At 47.7% G+C, this 23,106-nt stretch overlaps 1 protein-coding gene across 1 annotated transcript in view; it reads right to left on the minus strand.

Moving 5' to 3' along the window:
• carmil3 (capping protein regulator and myosin 1 linker 3) overlaps positions 1–23,106 on the minus strand; it is a gene marked incomplete at its 5' end in the record, with an annotated part of 79,477 nt that overhangs the window by 44,833 nt on the left and 11,538 nt on the right. Inside the window, 10 exons of the mRNA XM_079750613.1 lie at positions 1,257–1,343; positions 2,550–2,644; positions 3,388–3,476; positions 5,828–5,903; positions 11,474–11,547; positions 11,780–11,850; positions 12,661–12,755; positions 16,991–17,112; positions 18,109–18,168; positions 18,714–18,764. Coding sequence (XP_079606739.1) covers positions 1,257–1,343; positions 2,550–2,644; positions 3,388–3,476; positions 5,828–5,903; positions 11,474–11,547; positions 11,780–11,850; positions 12,661–12,755; positions 16,991–17,112; positions 18,109–18,168; positions 18,714–18,764 — 820 coding nt within the window. The remainder of the gene's footprint in view (positions 1–1,256; positions 1,344–2,549; positions 2,645–3,387; positions 3,477–5,827; positions 5,904–11,473; positions 11,548–11,779; positions 11,851–12,660; positions 12,756–16,990; positions 17,113–18,108; positions 18,169–18,713; positions 18,765–23,106) is intronic.

The raw sequence follows: 23,106 nt of genomic DNA on the forward strand, positions 1-23,106 counted from the left end.
GAGAGAGAGAGAGAGAGAGAGAGAGAGAGAGAGAGAGAGAGAGAGAGAGAGAGAGAGAGAGAGAGAGAGAGAGAGAGAGAGCGATAGAGAGAACAAGAGGGAGAGAGAGCGATAGAGAGAGAGAGCGAGAGGGAGAGAGAACAAGAGACAGAGAGAGAGAGAGAAGACAAAGAGAGAGCAGGGAAGGGAGGAAGAGCACGATAGAGAGAGAGCAATAGAGAGAGAGAGAGAGAACAAGAGTGAGAGAGAGCGATAGAGAGAGAGAGCGAGAGAGAGAGAGAACAAGAGGGAGAGAGAACAAGAGACAGAGAGAGAGAGAAGACAAAGAGAGAGCAGGGAAGGGAGGAAGAGCACGATAGAGAGAGAGCGATAGAGAGAGAGAGAGAGAGGGAACAAGAGGGAGAGAGAGCGATAGAGAGAGCGCGATAGAGAGCGAGAGAGAGAGAGAGACAGAGAGAGATCACTGGGATCCACCAGAGTGTGCAGTAATGTTCGGCTGCAGGCTGATCGGGCCTCGGGGTGAGGCAAAGAGCAGAAGTAGGACACTGAACCCGGGGCCCCTGATAGGCTCTCAGTATAGCAGGCAGATAAACGAGCCCAGAGCCGTGGCTGACCAAACCGAGCTCAGGGCATACATAAATAATAACCTGCTTAGCTGATCTAGAGTAAAGAAGGCCAGGGTGGAGGGAGAGGGGTGCTGAGGGAGAGAGAGATTGAGGGGTGCCGAGAGAGGGACTGAGAGAGAGAATGTGAGCGATGAAAAGAGAGATGAGAGATGAGAGCTAGAGATAGAGAGAGCAAGAGGGAGGGAGAGAGAGAGATTGAAAGGGATGGAGAGGGATGAAACAGATGAATGGAGAGAGATAATATGAGGATGAGTGAGGGACAATGAGGGCCTGAGAGAGATTGAAAGGGATGGAGAGAGATAAGACAAAGATAGCGGACGGTCAAATTAAGAGAGAGATGCAGGGTAATGTGGAGAGACTGATAAGAGCATATGCGCTGGGGAAGAGAGGAGACTGGGCGGGTCTCTAGCCTTGTCCATGAGTCCTGTTTCTCCACTGATTGTGTTTCACCATGCAGGCCCAGCGTCTTCCAGCACGAAGGGAAACACACCGCTCATATCAACATGATTAATACATCATCACTATGAAACGGCCAATCAGGCCCCACTTTTAATATCTATATATATATATATATAGATACACATATATATGTGTGTGTGTGTATGAGTGTGTGTCCCCACACATGCCTACCCTTGGAGCTGAGTGAGGTCTTGGAGAGGTTGAGGAGGCGCAGACCCTTGTTGAGACGACACACCTGCAGGATGAGGTTGGACACACCTGGAGAGAGAGAGCGAGAGAGAGACAATGAGAGAGAGAGCGAGAGAGAAAGACAATGAGAGAGGGAGAGCGACAGAGAGCGAGAGAGAGAGCGACAGAGCAAGAGGGAGAGACAGCGAGAGATGGAGTGTTGCCAGAGTCCTCAAATGAGCCGTATGATGCACAAGGTCACCCCCGGCCAATGTTTAGTGAAGGAGCAGGCTTCTATCCATAGCTTACAAAGTACGAGAAAGATTGTGTGTACATTGGTACAGACATACATTAGCACATTTTGTGTGGCTGTGTCTGAATGTTAAATTAGTGGCAAGGCTGCCGGCTGGTCAAAACATCTGCATAAGAGGACACTTCCCCAAAGCTACTATAAGCAACATTTCTCTGAGATGGTCATTAAGGAGCAGGCCGGGCTTTGGGTCACTTGCTCAAGGAGGCTTTAGGGTAGACTGCGGATATTAGAGGATTAAACCCAGAACCATTCAGCTGTCACTAAAGCCATCACCATGAGCACTAGACTGTCCCTCTTCAGACAGAGCTCTCCAGGACAAACACAGCGATGATAAAACCGAAGCAATACAATTATTAAAACCAACAGAAGCAATCTGGCTCAATTGGCAACTTGTGAAAGAGCAAATAGAAATGAGGTATAAAAATACAAGCATAAAATCTAATGATGGGGTGGAGGGAGGGAAGGCGCTGCCGTCAATCAAGTGTAGCAGAAGTGAGGACAGACTGAGAGCAGACGGAGACAGACGGGCTACGACGGTGTTTCTGCAGAAACACAGAGTTGAGTAAGATTACATAGTAAATGAATAAACCTGCCGCAGACACAGAGAGAGTCTCTCTCTCCCTCTCCCCCTCTCTATCTCTCTCCTTCTCTCTTTTAGGGACGTCCGAGCTCAGATGCAAACACACAGAGAGATTGGGAGATAGACTGTAAGAGGGCCAGAGAGAAAGAAACACTGAGATCGAGACAGCCAAAAAACTGGAGAGTGAACTAAAGAGAGAGACTGAGAGAGAAAGTGAGTGCATGCCAGAGAGTGTGAACAAGCCAGAGAGAGGGTGAGAGTGCTGTCAGAGTCCAGTGTGTGTGTGTGTGTGTGTGTGTGTGTGTGTGTGTGTGTGTGTGTGTGTGTGTGTGTGTGTGTGTGTGTGTGTGTGTGTGTGTGTGTGTGTGTGTGTGTGTGTGTGTGTGTGTGTGTGTGTGTGTACCTTGGTTGTCCAGTGTGTTATGTGACAGGTTGAGGGAGTGGATCACGGACGACGGGTTTTCCGACAGTGCGGAGGCCATCTTCTGGGGGAAGTCCCTGCGGAGACATCCCAACCCTCAGAATAAATCACCCGGCCTCTGAGAAGACATGCCAGCCATCAAACCCTCCTCAATGCAGCCGGGGCTCTGCCGCACTGCAACCCCTGCCGGAGCGCCGACGATCCGACATGTCCCAAAAGCAGCTTAATCTTTATGCTAATTCGCTATGCCCGGAGGTGGGCTGATTCATTTAGAGCCTTATTGAATTGGGACTCTGGTTCTGCATGTTTTGGTTCTAGGAGCAGCTAGCGTGGTTCCCCTCAGGAACGCGCTGTTGAGGAGCTTCCACATCAGTTTCACGAGGGCACGATGTGTAGATGTTTCAAGAAGCAAACAGAGGGCAGCTCGGGGGGGGGGGGGGGGGGGGGGGGGGTTCCAAAACAGGGGTGCAGGAGGGTATATAAGCACCAACAGGCAGAAGCAGAAAGGACAAAAGAAGCAAAAAGAAGCAAAGGAGGCGTGGGCCTTGTGCGTGCTTGTTTGGTATGATAAGGACCGTGGGCGTAAAGTTAGAGGAGGAGCAAGCAAGGAAGGAAGATGTGTGAGAAGGAAAGGAGGAGGGAAACAAGAGGAGGAGGACAGCAGACTTTTGGCAGAGAGGAGCATGCAAAGAGCGAGAGCGAGAGGGATGAAGAGGAAGAAGATGCACGTTTTGGGTGGGATGGAAGAGAGAGCCAGAGGGAGACAGACAGAGAGACAGAGACAAAGAAGAGAAATAGAGACAAAGAGAGCTAGACTCACGACTTGAGGCCGGCGTTCTCCAGCGTCAGCTCCTCCAGGCTGTTGGACTTGCTGACGGTGTGGAGCACCTGGTCCACCACCTCCGAGCCCTGATGAACACACCCAGGAAGAGAGGCCGATTCAGGGGCAGAGGTCAGCCATGCCCCCCTCTCCCGCCAGCGCCCCCCAGCCAGGCCCCTGACTGAGTGCATAGCTCCAGGTGGGTATAGCAGATTGTCACAGGGATGGAGTGACTCCGTTCCATTTCCTCAGTTCCTCGAATTTTCCTCAAGAAATCGATTCTTAAAAAATGTCTTAATCGGGATCGACTCCAAACCGTAGGATCGAAGGAACAGAAACTTAAAAGATGGAATGTGAAAAGTATTTGAGGGGAAATGGCCTTGGCGTTCATCCATTATTAATGATAGAAATGTGACGCGTGGAAAGTTGTTTGATGTTGACTTAGCCCATCTCTGTATCAGCCATTTTAGATTTTAGAGAGCTCTCAAGTTATTTCTGTCCAATCAGGGCATCTCTTCCCTGATTGGTTCTGAGATTTCATCTTGCTTATCAATCAAAGCTGCGTGAAATGCAACACTTGTAAGTACCGGAGAAAACTAGGGGAAAAAAAAAACTCTCAACTCTTCTCTGCTCTCTATCTTAACAACTCGCAAATAATAACTACAGAATCTTTTACTTGATTTTTTATGTGATTTAATTTGAAATCGTGGTCAATTAAGAACTTATTTGAACAAAATTGAGAATCGCTGATCCCTAGTGTATTATCTGTCAAGTTAGGAAGAGTAAGCAGTGAATAAAGGAACCATGACACCTTGTATTTCAGATTTCTATGCTGCTCTACACACGCTCCAGTCGTCATTAAAACTGGGAAACGCAGCACTATAACCTTTTTTTCTGTAGCTCCTCCAAATTTGATTGCTTGCTTTTGATTGCTCTTAGCCTCACTTGTAAGAAAGTCATTTTGGATAAAAGTGTCTGCTTAAGGAATCACTACGAATGTAAATGTAGTCGCTCTTACCATTTGCTTATATTTTATCCAAAGCACTTTATGGCTGGCACACTTAGAACAGCAGCAGTAGCGTGTCATGTGTCAACAGTGGTGAAGCTAGGGCGACTAGCTGTCCGGGGTTTTTACCATCGTCATCGTCAGTGAGTAGTTATGTAGTGAATATGTTTTTTTATCTGCAGGATAAAATCCAAACAACGTTTTGGCTGGGAAGTTACATCACAAAAAATGTGTTTTTAAGGTTTTATTTTTCCTGAAAACAACCCTGCTCTCTTGGGGGGGGCTCCCTCTGTCTGATCACAGCGAGATGGGGCTTACGTAATGTAATAATAGTCTTATCCTTCTACAAAGTTTCACATTTTTGGGGCTTTTCAAGCAGAGTTTTCCCAGCAACACGAGCTGCTCTCTAATGCTGAAGCAAGAGCTCTGGGCTCCTCTGGTACGTAGATAAACACGTGGTCTCAGTCGGGTTCTAATAACGCCAGTAGAAAGACAACAGCCTGATGCCCAACCGGCCGGCGAGTCCGGATTCATTCCGTTTGATTCATGGAAAGACTCTCAAAGCATTCGCGGGGTGGCTGTTGTTTCTCGTATGAATATTTCATGAAATCAGCCAAAATCACGGCCGCGGCTACAACCAAAGAACAAGACTAAAATCTGGCCGACACGCTGAGAGTGCGAGGAGACGGAGAAGAATCCAAAGAATAACAAATCAGGGTTATCAGCGGAAAACTTTGGTCAGGGAACTTCAATGGAACTCTGGTACGTCTGTAGCGATACGGCACATGTAGATGCTAGTGTCCGGCTTTATCTTTGTGGTTCCTGCCTTGTGATAATAATAATAATAATTATGATAATAATAATAATAATTATACAGCGTCTAGAGTTACAGGAGACTTTTCGTCTTCTCCTCCTTTGCATCTATTATGCATGCGCTGTATGATTATGATGAAGCTACGTCCGCCCACTGCCACTGCTGTCGTTTCCCAAAAATTAATATAGCACGCTAGAGAGCTTCTCCGAGGCACTGGAGATAGTGTTACGAGGAACTAGATATAGCAGATTAAAGAAGGTGACATTTGTAACCTTCCATAGAGATAGTACCTATGGGATGGAGATACTTATTAGGGGGATAGTTATGGATACTACAGAGATGGGTACTATAGATATGGTTACTAGGGGATGGGTTTGGTTTTGGATGGCTACTAGAGGCTAGTTACAAAATATATGGTTACAGTTACTATAGATAAGGTTATTAGGGAATGGGTTTGGTTTGCATAGAGATGGATATTAGAGTCTAGTTACAATATAGATGATTACTAGAGGATGGGTATGGTTGGTATCAATATGGTTACTAGGGGCTAGCTACTTTAGAGATGGTTACTATAGAGATGGTTACCAGGGGATGGATACGGTTACTATAGAGACGGTTACCAGGCGCATGTCCTTGCAGTGGAGTTTAGTGAACCACGTGTTGTACGCCATGGACGCCACAATCACCGCCAAGTCCCTGGAACAAACACACACACACACACACACACACACACACACACACACACACACACACACACACACACACACACACACAGATAGATAAAGGAAAACCCTTGAATTAGCCGAGCTCATCTGCTGCAGGCCATTCGATGTCATTGATCCATAAATTTACATTACGGCGAAACTTCTTTCTCCCTAGCCCCTCCCCCGGCCAACGGCAGTTCATCATCCTGACAGGGGGGGGGGGGGGATGGGAGCACCACGCACCGGGACACCCTTCTGATCATGTGACTGATGTGGCTCCCCGCTGGGGGCGGGGCAGAGGGCGGAGATGGGGAGTGGGGGGAGCGGGGAGGTTGAGGGATTTGCTGCAGGGGGAAGATGGTGGTGGAGAAAGAGGGGGGAGAACGTGGTGGAGGAAGGAGATAGAGGAGGGGTGGAGGGACGATAGGGAGAGGACGGAGATGGGGAGGAAGGAGAAGATGGAGGGCGAGAGATGGGAGGGGGAGATGGCGGTGAAACGGGTAGAGATGGGAGGGAGCAGAGGGTGGAAAGGAAGGATGGAATGGAAGATGGAGGGGCGTAGGTTAAGGAGTGGGAGGGAGAGTAGGGGGTGGAGGGGAGAGAGGGTTGGGGGCAGGGGGATGGAGGGCTGGGTCCATGAAGAGGGAAAATGGGGGAGAGAGGCAGGACAGAGATGGATAGGAGGGTCGATGGATGGGGTCGTTGTTTGCTCAATACGAACACGTTGAGATTCAGAGTACGGACCCCTGGTGTAAACACACACACGCACACGCACGCCAACTGGCCCACTGCCTGTGCATAATTGTTTGTGTGCGTGTTGTTGTCTGTGAGGGAGAGAGACAAATGAAAATGGAGTGGAAAGTTGTGAGGGAGGAACCAGAGACTAGAAAGCGAGGAGAAGAAGAGAGAGAATATTGACGAGAGAGTGAGACAGGGCAAGAGGAAAGGAGAGAATAGAGGAAGAGCTTAGGGATAGGAAGAGAGAAGTAAAACATCGGACGAGATGGAAGGAAAATGGAGGGATAGGAGAAAGGGAGGAGATGGAAGGATACATGAAATGACAGAGGGATGAGTGTGTGTGCGCGTGTGTGTGAATGTATACGTGTGTGTGTGCGAATGTATACGTGTGTGTGTGTGTGTGTGAATGTATACGTGTGTGTGTACTATGAGTCTCAATTGTACACCTGAAACACTTCAATACACCACTTGACAAGTATTAGAGGAAGAGGAAGAGGGGGGCGGAGAGCAAGTCGGGGGACAGACGAAGGGGAGGTCCACAAGAGTGTGTGTGTGTGTGTGTGTGTGTGTGTGTGTGTGTGTGTGTGTGTGTGTGTGTGTGTGTGTGTGTGTGTGTGTGTGTGTGTGTGTGTGTGTGTGTGTGTGTGTGTGTGTGTGTGTGTGTCTGCGCGCGCGCGCGCGCGTGCGCACTTTACACAAAGAGGGCAGGACTTTAGATCTCAGAGTAAGATGGCTGCAGGCCCCGTTCCTTTAAGCCCGAACAACCACAGCACTCCCTCCCAAACGCATGGTGTGCGTGTGTGTCTGTGTGTGCGCTAGAGTGGCTCTTTGCACTTGTCATGATTCATTCATCATCAACAAGGTTTGGGTTTTGACAGCAGATCATGCAATTGACCTCTGGCAATGGGGCATGCGTGTGTGAGAGTGAGAGAGTGGGCATGTGAGAGGGAGACAGACAAACGCACACATTTCCATCGGAAGCATCTGGTCACAGTGAAAACACACCAACCCTTTTCCAGGCCCCCCAAGGAGTCGACCCAGTGACAGGTCCTTTAAATATCCAGAGACCACCTGACGTCTGGAGCGTGACTCAGGTGGAGGGGGCCGAGTGGGGAGGAAGTAATGGAAGATGTGTCGCCAATACCAAAAGAGGCAGACAGCCACACAGGAGATGTCTAAAGAAGAGGCAGGCACTGTGTGTGTGTGTGTGTGTGTGTGTGTGTGTGTGTGTGTGTGTGTGTGTGTCTGTTTGTGTGTAAACCAGCTGTCTGCAGAGTTCTTAAAGCTAAAAAACACTCAAGCATAACGCTACTTCTCCCAAACCTACTCCTCTCCCCACACACCGGAAACAACAAGTAACACACACACAAACACACAGGCTTACTCACTCTGCTGCTAGGGACACACACACAAAAACACAGGCTTACTTACTCTGCTGCTTGGGACAGGGACAGGGAGGGAGGGACACACACACACATACAGACACACATACACACACACACACACACACACACACACACACACACACACACACAGACACAGACACAGACACAGAGGGGGCCATTTGGGCACATCAGAGACGGAAGAGGAAAGTGGGTCGTCAGGGTAAGGGACCGGGGGGGGGGGGGGTGATCACACAGGAGGGATCAACTGCAGCAGTCGGAGTCAAGAATAAATAAAACCCAAAATACAAGGAAGAACAGTGACGATGATGCTAGTGGCTACATGAGACTGAAAGAGCAAGAGAGAGGGTCACAGACAGAAACACAAGGAAAGAGGAAGACCGATAGAAGACAGAAGTGAAGACCAAGATAAACAGAAATTAGAAGAGAGACAGGCATACAGACAGGGAGAAACAGAAAGAGAGAAAGAGGGGAAGACAGAAAGAGAGATGCACAGGGATAATGACAAAGACTGACAGAGAGAGAGACAGAGACAGACAGACAGAAAGCGAGAGAGAGAACGAACAAGAGTGAGAACGACAGAGAGCCAGAGACATACACACAGAGCCAACGAAAGCGCCGGAACGAGAGAGTGTGAGTGACAGGGAACGAGAGGAAGAGACAAAGCGAGAGATGCACAGAGAGGCTGGCAACGGAAGGGACGGCTGAGCGGAGCCAGAGGTGTGGGGAGCCTCGTCAGCGGCGCGGGCCGCCAGGCGGTGATGGTTCACACGGAGGCCAACGCTCCATCTACAACACGGTTCCCTGCGGCGCCTTCCTCCATCCCTCCCCCCCCTCATCGTAAAAACACAACGTGTAATTAAAACCCTTCTTCTCTTCCATTCATCTCGTCAAAACATTTTGTTGACACTATTGCTCCCGAATAGGTGCGTTTGTTTTGACACCCCGGGACTTTAAGCTGGCAGGTGGATGAGGTGAAGAGCAGAACAACAAACACATCTTTGTTCCCCCCTGAAATATATATCCACATAAAATCAGCTTTGGCAGACTTTTGAACACCGATACAGAAATAGATGCTTTAAAGTATTTAACCATGCTGGCAGCAAGTCAATCAGGAAACAAAATCAATAATGTCTGATCCATACCAATATTATGGTCTGTTAAGCCCGCAAGAAAATATGAAGTGATGTATTCATCCAAACGTGACATTTCCGTCAGGTTCCGATAATATTCAAAAAGACCCAAATGTCAGGCCTTAGTCGGTAAAGGTCAGCCTCGCGCGCGTGTGTGTGTGTGTGTGTGTGTGTGTGTGTGTGTGTGTGTGTGTGTGTGTGTGTGTGTGTGTGTGTGTGTGTGTGTGTGTGCGCGCGCGCGCGCGCACGCATGCTAGGCAGGTGAGCCAGGGCTGAATGTGCGCATGCATAAAGAAAACAAAATGGTGCGTTGATCCGGCTGAGGTCGTCACGGCAACGGATAAGAGCTGACATAGCGGTTTGTAGCCGCGGGGCAAACACTGCGCTAGGAACGAAAGAACAGGTATATGAAGAGAAGGCCTTGTAAGGCCTACACTTTAAGGACAAGGGGATTACGCTGACCCACTCCTACATAGCCGTTATGAAGCACTTTGCTCAAAGCGATTATAATGACATGATTAATTAGCAGATAAGGCTTATTAAGGAGCACATTAGGGTCAGGGGACCTTCTTAAACCATGGGGGGGATCAAACATGACAACTTTCAAGCACCGACAGTTTAGTGGCTAGGGAGATTGACTCCCCGCTGCCAGGTTGAGGGTTCGAACCCCGAAGCTGTTCATGTTGCGTGAACGCTGGAATCAATGTAACCGCAGTTCCACTCAGCTGAACTCATGAACTTTACGCTCCCAAAACAAAAAGTATGCTCATCTCAAACCTCCCACCCCAACATGTCTAGTCTCTGCCTCCCCTGACGCAGAGACAATTGAACACACCCCCGCTTCCTGGTGCAACCTCCGGCGACAGAGGAAGTGCAGCGGGACGTTTCTATGAAAGGCTCCACCGGCAGCCAAGTGGAGAATTGGGTGTGGAGACGCTATGGGGACATAAAGCTGAGTTTCTGCCTCCGCTGATGGGGCGGAGACAAGCCTGCTCATGTGTAAACAAAGCCCTGACTAGACACTAATACGACAGAGAAGGGTGGAGGAACAAGCATTGAGCATATGGGGGAGGGGGGGGGGGGGGAAGGGAACGGAGACAGTAACACAAATGAGAATTGAGGAGATGGATAAGTAGGTAGGTAGAAAGGTACCCTGTGTGTGTTTGCAAGAGTGTGTGCGTCTGTGTGTGTGGTTATGTAACAGTGTGGGATATCCACCAGGAGAAAGAAAAGTGAGCATGAAAGTGTGGGATAAAGACGACTGACAGCTGACAGGCCGTATCAGCCGGGACTGGCTGTCAGCAGCAGAACAGAGGACGCTGGGGGAAGAAATACCTGAGTCCCCGGCCTTCACAGAGGCCTAAAGCAGTGAGCATGACGATGCTCACGTTGTCATGAATGATAGTAGAGGAAGGAAGACGAATCAGTTTATTAATATAGGTTATGAATCTTAGCATTTTTTAATAATTGTACATTTTATAATATTTGTAATATGTTTCATAGTTAAGGATAGTGTTGTATTCATAATAGGTAATCCGAGAGCAGACAATGGGGGTTTTATGGGTTGGATTGCATCAGTGGAAATTGATCCCGACAGGGGGCTAAATGTTAGCGTAGAAAATAATCTGAATTCATGCAGGGCCTCCAACATGAACCAACAGATTCAAATATCCTCCGATGGCACCAGTGAGTGACATTTATTTTTCCGTCTTTGTAACACTTTAAATGTTTGGCACTGGTGTCGGAGTTATTACTTTCAGGATCAAATACACAACACTGTATTTGAAAATGATGAAAAACTCATAGGCCAATTACCTTTCTCCCGGGATAAAAATACAGAAGGTCAGCTCTGCCTACGTGCTGTTTACAAATTCATTTATTCCTTTATGTGTTTTCAAAAGGTCTGCCTTGTCCATTGACACTGGGATTCGCGTCAAGTCGTTTATTTGGCTAACGATGTTAACCCAGACACATTTTTGTTGTAGCGTTGATTAGCGACAAGGACAGTGGCGCTTTATAGCTCAATTAAGTCCGCTAGCAGTCTCCTGCTAGCTGCTAATAGGAATTAACTGTGAGGGATGGATAAAATCAGCAAATCATTGTGGAAAGAGAATGGCATGTCAAGGTAAAAAAAACAAAAAACATAATGATTTCCCCGCATTTCTTTCTTGTTTCCGGGGCAGTTGATCATTTCATAAGCCCATTTCCGTGTATCAGAAATCGTCATCAATGACATCAAAATGGCAAATTGAAAACAAAGCACGTGTGAGTCTGCATGAAAGAGTTACCGGCTGTCGAGGTGGCTGAAATCCAACAGGTTGAACTCTCGGTTGTCCTGAGAATGGTAGATCGTGTCGACATCCTGGGTGGAGGAATTAACAGACAAACACACAGTGAGCGCAGAGGGAGCACGGAATAGATTAAAGAAGCACTTAAGATACATAGGGCGGACAGATGAGAATCACAACACAGATCAAAAGGCTGATTGATCAGGGTAAAAGGGCTGCGCTCCAACCACAGCCTTGATAAAAGCCCTAAATGAGGCGTCTTCTAGATTAGAGGAGTAAGGAGGCGTTGTGTGATGCGTGGCTCACCCACTGCACCTCCTCCTTGCAGCCGATCCCGTTGTAGTCACACAGCGCTGCGTAGGTCTCAGAGAAACCCCCTGGAGGAGGAGGAGGAGGAGGGGGGGGGGGGAGGAGGAGGGGGGAAGAGGAGGAGGAGGGACGCAGAGGAATGTCAGGAGGAGGAGGAGGAGGAGTGGCAAGAGGAAGAGGAGAAGAAGCGGGTAGAAGAGGAGGGTAGGAGGAGGAGGAAGGGAGAGGAGGAGGAAGGGAGGAGAGGAGGAGGACAGAGTAATGGAGGAGAAAGGGGGGAGCATGAGACAAAAGAGAGAGGACGGTGGGGGATAAAATGAGCAGTGATGGAGAACAAATGAGAGGACAGCAGGAGACGACAAGAAGGGGGATACGAGCAGGAGGAGACGATGAAGGGATGAGATGGGGAGAACAGGGGAATGAAAATGGGCCAAAGTTCAAAAGGAACCATATGAGCGGAAGATTCTGTGTACACTATCCAGGTGAGATCAAAGTGTCGACCGTGAAAGATCTGGTTGAATAACGGAATAACCAACAGATCAGAGAGGAAATCTGACAACAATCTGGATCCCCACCATCCTAGTTCAGATCTGCCCTCCAGAGGAACTTGACAGAGTAAGAAGTTCTGTAAAGGTATAGTTTATGTTTTGTATGCAGTAGGGATAGCATACCGACTAGGGTGTTTGACTCCCAGTAGGGAGAGGTTCCGGGTTTGATCCCCGATGCCAGCAGGCTACCTGTAGGCAACCATGGAGCTGGCTGACCCAACTACCACAGAAGCTGGCTTTTCCCCTGCATCTGTATTCACAGTGAGTCACTCTGGGCAAAACGTAGCTCTGTGTGTGTGCGTGAGCGTGGCGTTGAACAGGGCAGCTCACCACAGGTTTTTTGGGCCTCTAGCGATGAATCAGAAGTAGGCGAAAACTTGTGAACGCCGTCTGCCACCTCCCCCTCTGCTCGACATATAGGAGGCCTGAGAGAGAGAGAGAGAGAGCGAGAGCGAGAGAGAGAGAGACACATCAGTCTTCTCCACTTGCGTCACCTGAAAGAATCCTTTGAATTAAGGGAGGAAAGACAGCCAGATCTCATTTAGATCAAAACCCAAAATGGGAAAAATTCGATTTCCTTTGCCCTTAGTTGCTCTTGAACAGGCAGGCGAGGAGGACCAGCATGTCAAGTTGAAATGTCGAACCAAAAAGTCTGATTCATAAAAAGAACAACTCAAAGGGATATTATATTGGAATAGCAGATGCGGCTTGTTTTCAAGTCGAATTTAATAGATATGCATCTTTTATCCCATATCAATAATATCTCCTCCCACATCATGATCTGACATATAATCTCTTTCTAATTCTTTATTACACATTAATTTATGTATTAATCTTTGTCTATGCCTCAAAATAAGCTCAGTGCATGAACACACTAGGGAGCTAACCGCACAAACAGCTGCAGCGACCGCTGGTTTGTTTGAGTCTTGCTCTCTCGCTCGCTCTCTAACTTTATCCTTCCGTTACAAATTACAATTTCTTACTATCAGTTTACAGTGTATTAAGACAACAACCGAGATGCTATTAAGAGCAGTCTATGTCCAGTATGGTTCCACTGAATGGTTATGATAATAACTATGATGACTTGAGTCATCTGATGGAGATGGGGAGTCGGGACACCATGAACGGGCTGTCCCATTACTGTAAATGATGAACCACGGGGGTGGTTATGTGGCCAAGGAGAGATGGTTTACTCTGCTTATACCACAGTCACCATCAATGATTAGATCTTTGCTACTTTCATCTAGAACGTTATTGTTGTTGTCTTTTTATCAACTCAATGAGCTGAAATTTACATATTATTCTGCGATGGTCTATATTTCTATATGACCGTTGTTTATAATGTTTGATTCATAGCGTATTGATTTGGAGTCGTTAAAGGCAGAGGTGTACTGTTATTGAAAAAAAAAAAGGAAAATAAAATATGAAAGATATATATCTTGGAACCAACCAGATTCTAGTTTTCAACAACGAAGTCCTAATGTACAGCAAGCACGTATTTTGTAAAATAAACCCTGACAAGAGCTACCAATACCCGCTTATGATTGCTACTTACTGAAGAAATCAACAGTTTGATGCAAACTATATGAACCATAAAGTTGTTTTATTGATTTAAAAAGGATTTTATTCCCTCCGCATTTAAAATAGTCAACAGTTGGATATAGCATCCAAAGCAGTGGTCTGCTATCCAGACATAACAGGCCGCTGAATGCCGTGATTGACCAATCAGAATCTAATATTTATCAAAGCCATGTCATAAATCAACAAAACGAGTTATATGTAATGGATTAATCCCTCTTCAAAAGAGCAACCGCATGGACCCATTCCTACATATGTTGGGTTTATCCCTTCTGCTTTCCACGTCATTCCCCGGGCAACACACACCTACTTAATCCTATTTGGCAGATCAATGAAAGACACCTCACCGTATCCCTGACCTTAATCCCCCAAACCCCCGCCTTATCTGCCCCCCTGATCCTGTCCCAAGGGCTGGTGTCTATCTCCATGTCTATCTCACCTCCCGTCTACTGTAACTAACAAGGTATCCCTTTCCTGTTTCATCCTCTGTTTCCCACTGTGTCCTCCGCCCGTACTGTTTACACTTCCACAAATTACTAACATGGTATCTAATCTCCCGCAATCCTCCTCCCCCCAACCCAATCACTCACAAGGTATTCAATCTTCTCAGCACCCCCTCCCCCCCTTCTGATTTGAACCCTCCCCCTCTCCCCTCCTTCTCATTACTACATGGTACTGTATGGCTTGTGTACCTCACCAACATGTTACATCATCATCTAACCCCTCCCCTGCTGATTCACCCCTCACCATCTTCAATACCGCATGTGTCCCCCCCCCCCCCCCTTCCCTCTATCCGTTCCGTTTAATCGTTCTCGCTGAAAGCAATCAGCCCTTAATGGAGAGAGGAGGCGCGCTGGGAGATGAAGGGCCGAGGAGAGAGCAGTGCACAGGTCAATAGATAACAGGCCATGGCTCATCCAGCGGCTGCCCCCACCACAGAGAGAGGTGGGCCAAAGGAGGGGGGGAGATACAAAGAGAGGAAGGCCAGAGGAAAAGAAAGAAAGAAAGAAAGAAAGGATATACTGAGAGATTAAACAGGAAGGAGAGAAGAGAGTCAATCTCACTCGACTCTCTACCACCAAGTTTTGGAGTGACACTTGGACTCAAAGATGTGCTTCGCTCATTTTCTTCACATTCCACACTTGTTCTCCTACACTTTAAGTCTGAGAGAACAACAAGAAGACTAGTGTTTTCATCAGCAGGCTTTTGTCTGAGCGCTCGAGTTCACATCTTCCACTTGTAAAGAAACTATTATGAGGAAGGTATCGACCACGCGTTGTAGGTCGAGGTACATTGAGGCGCACGGCACAACAACAACAAAGTAATCACTGTCTCCTTCAATCCCGAACAAGGTAAATTCTCACCAGGCACAAAGTCAATATTGACGTAATCTCAGGCCGAGAAGCACTGCATCACCCAGGCAAAAACCAAACGCCAAGGCAGGGAGGGGAGTCGATTTCCCACGGACAAGAGCGGAGAGAGGGAGAGAACGGGGAGGACGAGCCAGCGGGTTTGTTGGGAATGACATTGACCGGTCGGGGCTCGTCAGAAGCCTGGCACCGGTGCACGGCTCTACCCCTTGCTCTGTTCACCCCTCACTCCGGGCCGTCAGAGGCACCCCGCTGGAAGTTTCACACTCTTGATCGGAGTCCATCATGTTGACATTTACACGCACACTGCACTTTCACATTTTGTGTAACTTCCCGCTTTGCCATGTTATTTTTTTTTTTTATCCTTCTGCATATACATTTTACATCTACTGCTCGTGTACAGAGAATAATCCTAGGTTTCTGTGTTTTTTGTTGTCCTTCATTACATTATAACATAGAAATCTCATTACGGTTCTGTATTTCTGCACCTGTGACCACCGCATTTCCCATCTGGGATTAATGAAGAACATTTTCTCTTAATGGAGAAGAGAGAGGGTTGCTTGCCTCGCAGAGAAGCGCACACGTTTACAGAGGTGTTGAGAGAGTACATCATTAAGAGATGGAGGCTGAGGGAGTGTTTCTTACGCCTAAACAGAGTTGTTGAAGGCATGAGAAGGGGCGAGCTTCGTACGCTTTAGTCTTACAAAAAACAGCAAGCTCAAATCTGGGTGAATGGAGCGTCTCACTTTGTTTTGCTTCATAATTGTTTCAGACCATTGTGTTGGTGGAGGCGGGAATTTGTAAGCAGATCATTTGTCAGCCAAAACAAACTTGGCCAGCAGTAGTCAAACTTTTCCCAGGCGGGGGGGTAAGAAGACAACATCCTGTCCAGACACCAACGTTCTTTGAAAAAGGGTCTGTAAAGGTTTCAAAACAACACTGTGTGGACTGGTAACGGTAGATGGAAAGACTCCTTCCATTTAATTTCCTCTCTATTCCATTGTTATTCTTTCAACACAATGAATGTGTAGAATCTGCCCGTCCGAAACATACTTTTGCCAGCTGCCACCTGACCACGCCCACCTCACACGTTGGGGGAGGGGCAGAGACTTTAAATTGTTTGTGCACACTTTGGCTCTTGCTTGGCACTCGCCACCAGCACGCTCTTGCATCCTGTGTGCGTCTTCAGGTAACGTGAGTCAATCTATTAATTTGATTGTCTTTTGTTTATGCCAGATTCCTTTGTTTGCCAGACATGTACCATGTGCCTTTCATTTATGTGTTTGATCATTTTCTAAATGTATTGTTATCTTTTTGTTGTCCTTTTATGCAGCACACAAACATGAGTAAAATGGATGCAAAATTAAGCATCAAATCAACCTGAAGAATAAGACAATATACCAAATTATTTTGCATCAAACCCTGCCTTCTCCCTGCTCTTATTCTTCACCAATGTCACTGTCTGACTGCTTGCTCGTCAAACCCCACTCCAACCGATCAACTATTCACATCAACCTACAGTTCCTATAGTAGAAATCCAATTATTAAAATCCTCATCTGAAATCCTCATCAACATCTCCATAAAAGGAAACTGGAAACAAGGTGTAACCCCGCCCCTTTACATTCTTGGTTTCCGGCCCGGGCTTTGTGCCATCTACTCCCCAGGAGCTCTGCTTTAACTGAGCAGGACTGCTTGAGGTCAGAGGACTCACGCGTAGATGGAGTTGTTGAAGACGCGGGAGAGCGCGTAGTTGATGTGGCCGACCACGTGGTCCACCTGCTCCTGGCTCTGGAGCCTCAGGGAGTAGGTGGTCTTGTCCGTGTCGATCACCACCTGCGCCCGGGGGGGGGGGGTTGGACAGAGGGCATGGGTCATGGGTGAGCCGTGTCTACCGTGACACAACATACACAGTGCTTTGCCAGCACAGAAAATATAGCCACTAATTGATCCATCACTTTTGAGTGCTATTGAATCGCGATTAAATATTGATCCGTTTATAAAGTGGAGCCAGTTGAGGACAGGCGGTAGTCTAATGGCTATGGTGTTCGACTCCCGGCAGATGGGTTGTGGGGTCAAACCCTGACAACCTCAGCCGACCTGTGGGCATCCTTGAGCAAGACGCCTGAACCCCAAACCTGTTTGCTAATGACAGGCATTCAAAAAATAAGTCACTTTGGACAAAAGTGTCCATTTAAAGACTGGTCAAATGTTTCTAACTTAGAATGTTAGAAATGTTAGAGAAAGAGTTAGCATTTAGCAGAGGAACTTTGTTAGTAGAGTGGCATTGTCAAGTTAACTCATTCAGTAGAGCGAGCAGAGTGTCGACGAGTTAGTTAGCAGTCGGTTAATGACCAACTCAAGTGAATTCAATTAAACAGAGTTAGTTAGCAGTTGGTTAATGACCAACTCAAGTGAATACAGTTAGCATTTAGTAGAGCAAGCAGAGTGTCGATGAGTTAGTTAGCAGTCGGTTAATTAACAACTTAAGTGAATGCAGTTAGCATTTAGTAGAGCAAGCAGAGTGTCGATGAGTTAGTTAGCAGTCGGTTAATGACCAACTCAAGTGAATTCAATTAAACAGAATTAGTTAGCAGTCGGTTAATGACCAACTCAAGTGAATACAGTTAGCATTTAGTAGAGCAAGCAGTGTCGATGAGTTAGTTAGCAATCGGTTAATGGCCAACTCAAGTAAATACAGTCAGCATTTAGTAGTCAATCAGAGTGTAGATGAGTTAGCAGCTTGTCAAGGGAATTGAGTGGCCAATAAGAGACTGGGCCTGAGCAGCGGGTGAACCCTGAGGTTGCTACGCAATTTGTTGTCGTTCGTACCTGGAACTCTGGAAATGTGTTCATTGCTCGGATCTCCAGGAAATTGAACGTGACCTCCACCTGATCGAAAGAAGGAAAGAAAAGAAAATGAAATGTATTTCTGGCTGAGGAGAAAAACCCATCTCAGAAGATTTGAACCCAATCCTTTTCATCTCACGAAAAGGTCATTCAACAAAACTACCTTGTTTCAAACCCCCCCCCCCCCCCCCCCCCGCCACCCATCTAAATCCCAGTCTCCCATCAACCGGAGCTATAATCTGCTCTAAACATCACATGGAGGCAAGCCATTATCATAATGATCGCTTACAATTACAATAATAATTATGATTATTGCAATGATCATTAGCGGGGCTGGCCCGCTGTCAGACCGATGCGTCGGCTCTGATTGGTCCGATATGTCGCTAATCACCGCAGAAGGGTCACGACCCGACCATGAAATAGATTCCACAGCCAGAGGAGGAGGAGGAGGAGGAGGAGAAGAGGAGCAGGGAGAGGAGGGAGGAGCAGGAGGAAGAGGTAAAGGGAGAGGAGGAGCAGGAGCAGGAGGAAGAGGAGAAGAGGAAAAGGGAGAGGAGGCGAAGCAGAAATAAAAGGAGTGCGTTTACCTTGGTGGGAACTTTGACAGCGAAGAGATACAGCCTCCATGTGGCCAGCACCTGTAAGGGAGAGGGAAGGACGTTCATTCAGTTGACTGTCAGCCCACAGGAAGTGCTAAATGCTAATCGCATGGCGGGCATCACAACCCACAAGGAGCGCATCGAGAGAAACAAATCATGGCGGTGCTTCGTTTGAACGCCTCATCACTCACGCTATGCGCGGCAGACGTTATCATGCTAACGATGGCGGGGACCGTGTGTGTGTGTGTGTGTGTGTGTGTGTGTGTGTGTGTGTGTGTGTGTGTGTGTGTGTGTGTGTGTGTGTGTGTGTGTGTGTGTGTGTGTGTGTGTGTTTTATCTATTGTAGTGTGAGCGTGTGTAATAGTGAGCGTGTGTGTGTCAAACGAGACTCCCGGTTAGCCACTTGACAATACAATCCATCACACAACATTGTCCTGATGGAACCTGCTGTTCGTTACTAAACAGCGCAGCCTAGACTGATCGGGGCCATGGGGGGGGGAGGGAGAGAGGAATACGGGGAATGAAAGAGAGGAACAAGAAAAGATAAAAAAGGACGAGCAGGCAGGCAACGAATAAACAGTACAAAAATATCCACTGTTGAATCCAAGGAAGATGAAAGGGTCAAGGGGAGAGAAGGAGCGAGATAGATAGAAAGAGAGAGAGATACAGAAAGCAAGAGTAAGCCAGAGGGAGAGAGCGAGCCGCAAGGAAAGAGACACAAAGAAAGGCAGAAAGTATTTAAAAAAAGACAGGGGTCTTAAGAAAACGTGACCACATTAACGTAGGCCCAAATAATTAATCTCATTCATAATTCAAAATCCATAATTAGCATCCGTCATCTAGGGACTGTGCATCTCTTCTCCCTTTCTTCCCCTACTCCTATTCTGGCTAATCCTTCCCTCACACTCTCCTTCCTGTCCCTCACACACACACACAAAGGCCAACCAAAACAACCATCTGATAAATTATTGGGGGGGGGCTCTGTGTGTTTGGAAGGTGTGTGTGCTTGGAGTTTCTGAAGGGTGTGTGTGTGTGTGTGTGTGTGTGTGTGTGTGTGTGTGTGTGTGTGTGTGTGTGTGTGTGTGTGTGTGTGTGTGTGTGTATACTCGGGAGTTGTCTGAGGAAGAGTGCGTGCAAATGTGTGTGTTCGTGCACGTCACATTTTGATTCCCCTCCAATCTCGTCCATTTGATGTGCCATTTTGTTTCCTCTTTTCTCCTCTCCCGGTTGTTGTCCCAAACAACCTCGCATATCGCCATGGAAATCTGTGTTCCTACCATCCACCGTCCTTAATCCCCTCATCTCCGCCTCCTTGCTGCGCGCCATGGCGACGGTGGCTTGTCTGGCTCACCTCCTCACCCCTTCACCCCCACCACCTCTCCCAGGCCTTAACACCTCACCACCCCCTCCCCCTCTTGGTTCCCTTGTCCCATTCCTTGGCTTCGCAGATTTTCTTTCTCTTCTTTTTCTGCTCTGTCGCTTTCAATTCCTCAAGGCCTCGCCCTGCTGAATAGGTAATGGACCCCCGCTGAGTGGGAGAGGGAGGGAGGGAGGGAGGGAGGGAGGGAAGAGAGGGAGGGCGAGAGAGAGGGAGTGACAGCGAGAGCGATGTTGGCAGATAAAGAGGAGGAGAGAGTGGGCGACGGAGATATAGACAGAGTAGGAAACTGTTAACCGAGAAAGAGAAAGAGAGAGAGAGAGAGAGAGCGACTGATAGAGAGGGAAACTGTTAACAGAGAGAGATAGAAACTGATAGAGAGGGAACTGTTAACACAGAGAGAGAGAGAGAGAGAGAAACTGCCAGAGCGAGCGATGTAGACATATACAGAAACAATCCTAAAGAGAGAGGAGATAGAGAGCTATAGAAAGGGACGTAGAGAGATGTTTACAGAAACTGAGAGCGAGTAAGATAGACAGCGATGGTGAAAAAAGGGATGGAGATACAGCGAATTAGACGGATGGACAGAAACTCTTAGAAGAACACAGAGTTTTAGAGAGAGAGCGGAAAATAAACAGTCAGAAAGAAATACATACAGATAGACTATAATAGAGTAATAAACAGGAGAAAACAGACAAACAAATACAGATAACCCCAGACAGAAAGAGCCCAGTAGACAGCGAAAGGACCATTGACAGTGATGGAAAAGCAGGATAGATCGATCGATAGATAGATATCTGTAGTATTGCAGCTCTTAGACAGGCTCCTCCAGATTACCTTATGCACTGGGCCTGCCTCTCAAATTGGGCCCCTGGATCCCAGAGCAGGCTCCTGGTTCCCAGAGCAGGCCCCTTGCTCTCAGACCAGGCCCCTGAATTTCAGACGAGGCTCCTGGCTCTCAGACTGAGCCCCCGGTTCTCCAAGCAGAGGGAACCTGGCTCTCAGACCAAGCACTTGGCTCTCAGAACAGGCCCCAGGCTCTAAGAACAGACCCCTGGCTCTCCGACCAGCAGGCTCCTGGTTCTCAAACAAGGAAGCCCCCTGCTCTCATAGCATGCCCCTTGTTCTTAGAGCAGGAGGCCCCTGGCTCTCCGATCAGGCCCCTGGCTGTCAGATCAGCGGGCCGCTGTTTCTCAAAGCAGCGGGGCCCTGGTTCTCAAAGAAGGAAGCCCTCCGTTCCAATTGGAGGCCCCTTGTACTTCGATCAGGAGGAGCCTGGCTCCCAGTGCAAGCTCCTGGCCCTCAGAGTGGGTCCCTGTCTCCAAACTAGAAGAGACTTACCATGCTACAGACCCCCGCAGAGAGGAGAACGGGAGAGAAAGAAAGGAATAAAGCGAAGGGAGAGAATGTTGAAGGAGGAAGAGAAGTACAGACAGATCGCCCCCCCACCGCCCGACCCAGACAAGTTTTGCAAGTTCAGAAGATGCTCATTAGTCACGACACAGTTCCCGTCTTTAGAAAACCTCTTACGAATGTATTTTAAATCACAGCAGAGGATAGGAGTTTGGAAGATGAGCCTTACCGGAATGAAACCGATAATGAATTAAATAAAAAGTTTAATAACACCACAAACAATACCATCCTCCCCTTCATCAAACCTTCATGGTCAGAAGAACCGACGTCTTCGAGTGAAAAGCAGTAAAATAGTAACGCACAGTTTTATGACGAGGAGAAACTGCAATAGTCCGCGTGTGCGTCCGTGCGTGTCTCGATGGATCATTCACGGGTGATTGAAACAACGTTAAAACCGATCCATATGGCAGACATTTCACTCCAGACAACAACCATTAAGACCACTATGCATTGTTTGAATCATAATAAAAGATTTGTTATGGGGATAAAATAGGGCGATCTGGAGCTGAATCCTATTGTGCTTTGATCAAGGTTACAGCTCCTACACGGTCAAAATCCAATGGAAATTGTCCAACATAATTCTGGATGTTTGTCCTGGGCTTCCATCAGGACCAGTTGGTTAGCCAATATTTCAGTTTGATAAACAGAGCGCCATCCTCCCCCTGAATTCTGAAACTTAACCAGCAGAGTGAAACATTGAAAAACTCGATCTAATGGAAGTGCGCACACACACACACACACACTCTACTTTACATTCTGCCATGTTACGTTTCCAGAGATGAATCAGAATCATTACCACAACACAAAGGGCTGATTTCCATCCCATAATATTAAACAGTTTCCACTCAGCCCAACGGCAAGGGCCCCAAGCACGTGTGTGTGTGGGTGTGAGAGAGACTCTGGGGGGTCTAGAGAGAGAGAGAGCGAGAGAGAGAGAAGAATTAAGGCAATCTGAGAGAGAGAGAGAGAGAGAGAGAGAGAGAGAGAGAGAGAGAGAGAGAGAGAGAGAGAGAGAGAGAGAGAGAGAGAGAGAGAGAGAGATGACAGAAAGAGAGAGAGACATTCAAGGAGAGATTAAGAGAGAGTGAGAAAAAAGGGGGAGAGGGGGAAGCCAGGGGGGCACCCATGCCTGTCATACCAAAAGAGGAAGAACAGACACAAGAGAAGAGATAGAAACAAAGAGAGACTAGTGCAGCCTGACAGAAGAACTATAGAGACTGAGAGAGCCAGACCGAGAGACAGAGAGACTAGTGCAGCCTGACAGAGAACTATAGGGAAAGAGAGAAACACAGACAGAGAGGCAGACAGACAGACAGACAGACAGACAGACAGACAAAGAGAAAGACAGACGGGCCTTTTGATTGAGAGGGGGTGTGGGTAGGGGGGTGTGGCTGGTTGTCTGGTGTTAAGAAGCCCAGAGAGCGACGCCGCACGCATCCGAAGCTCCCAGCTCGCACCTGTCATTCTTCCCTTATTGGATTAAACAACTGCAGAAAAAATATCTACATCAGGTGCGGCAAAGCTTTCAAACTGAACGGCGGCGCAGCAGCGTGGGCCGTGAGGCGGCGGCGTGCCCGTGGCTTTAGGGGA

The sequence above is a fragment of the Pollachius pollachius genome (assembly GCF_949987615.1).
Source record: "Pollachius pollachius genome assembly, chromosome: 14".
NCBI classification, from domain to species: Eukaryota; Metazoa; Chordata; class Actinopteri; order Gadiformes; family Gadidae; genus Pollachius; species Pollachius pollachius.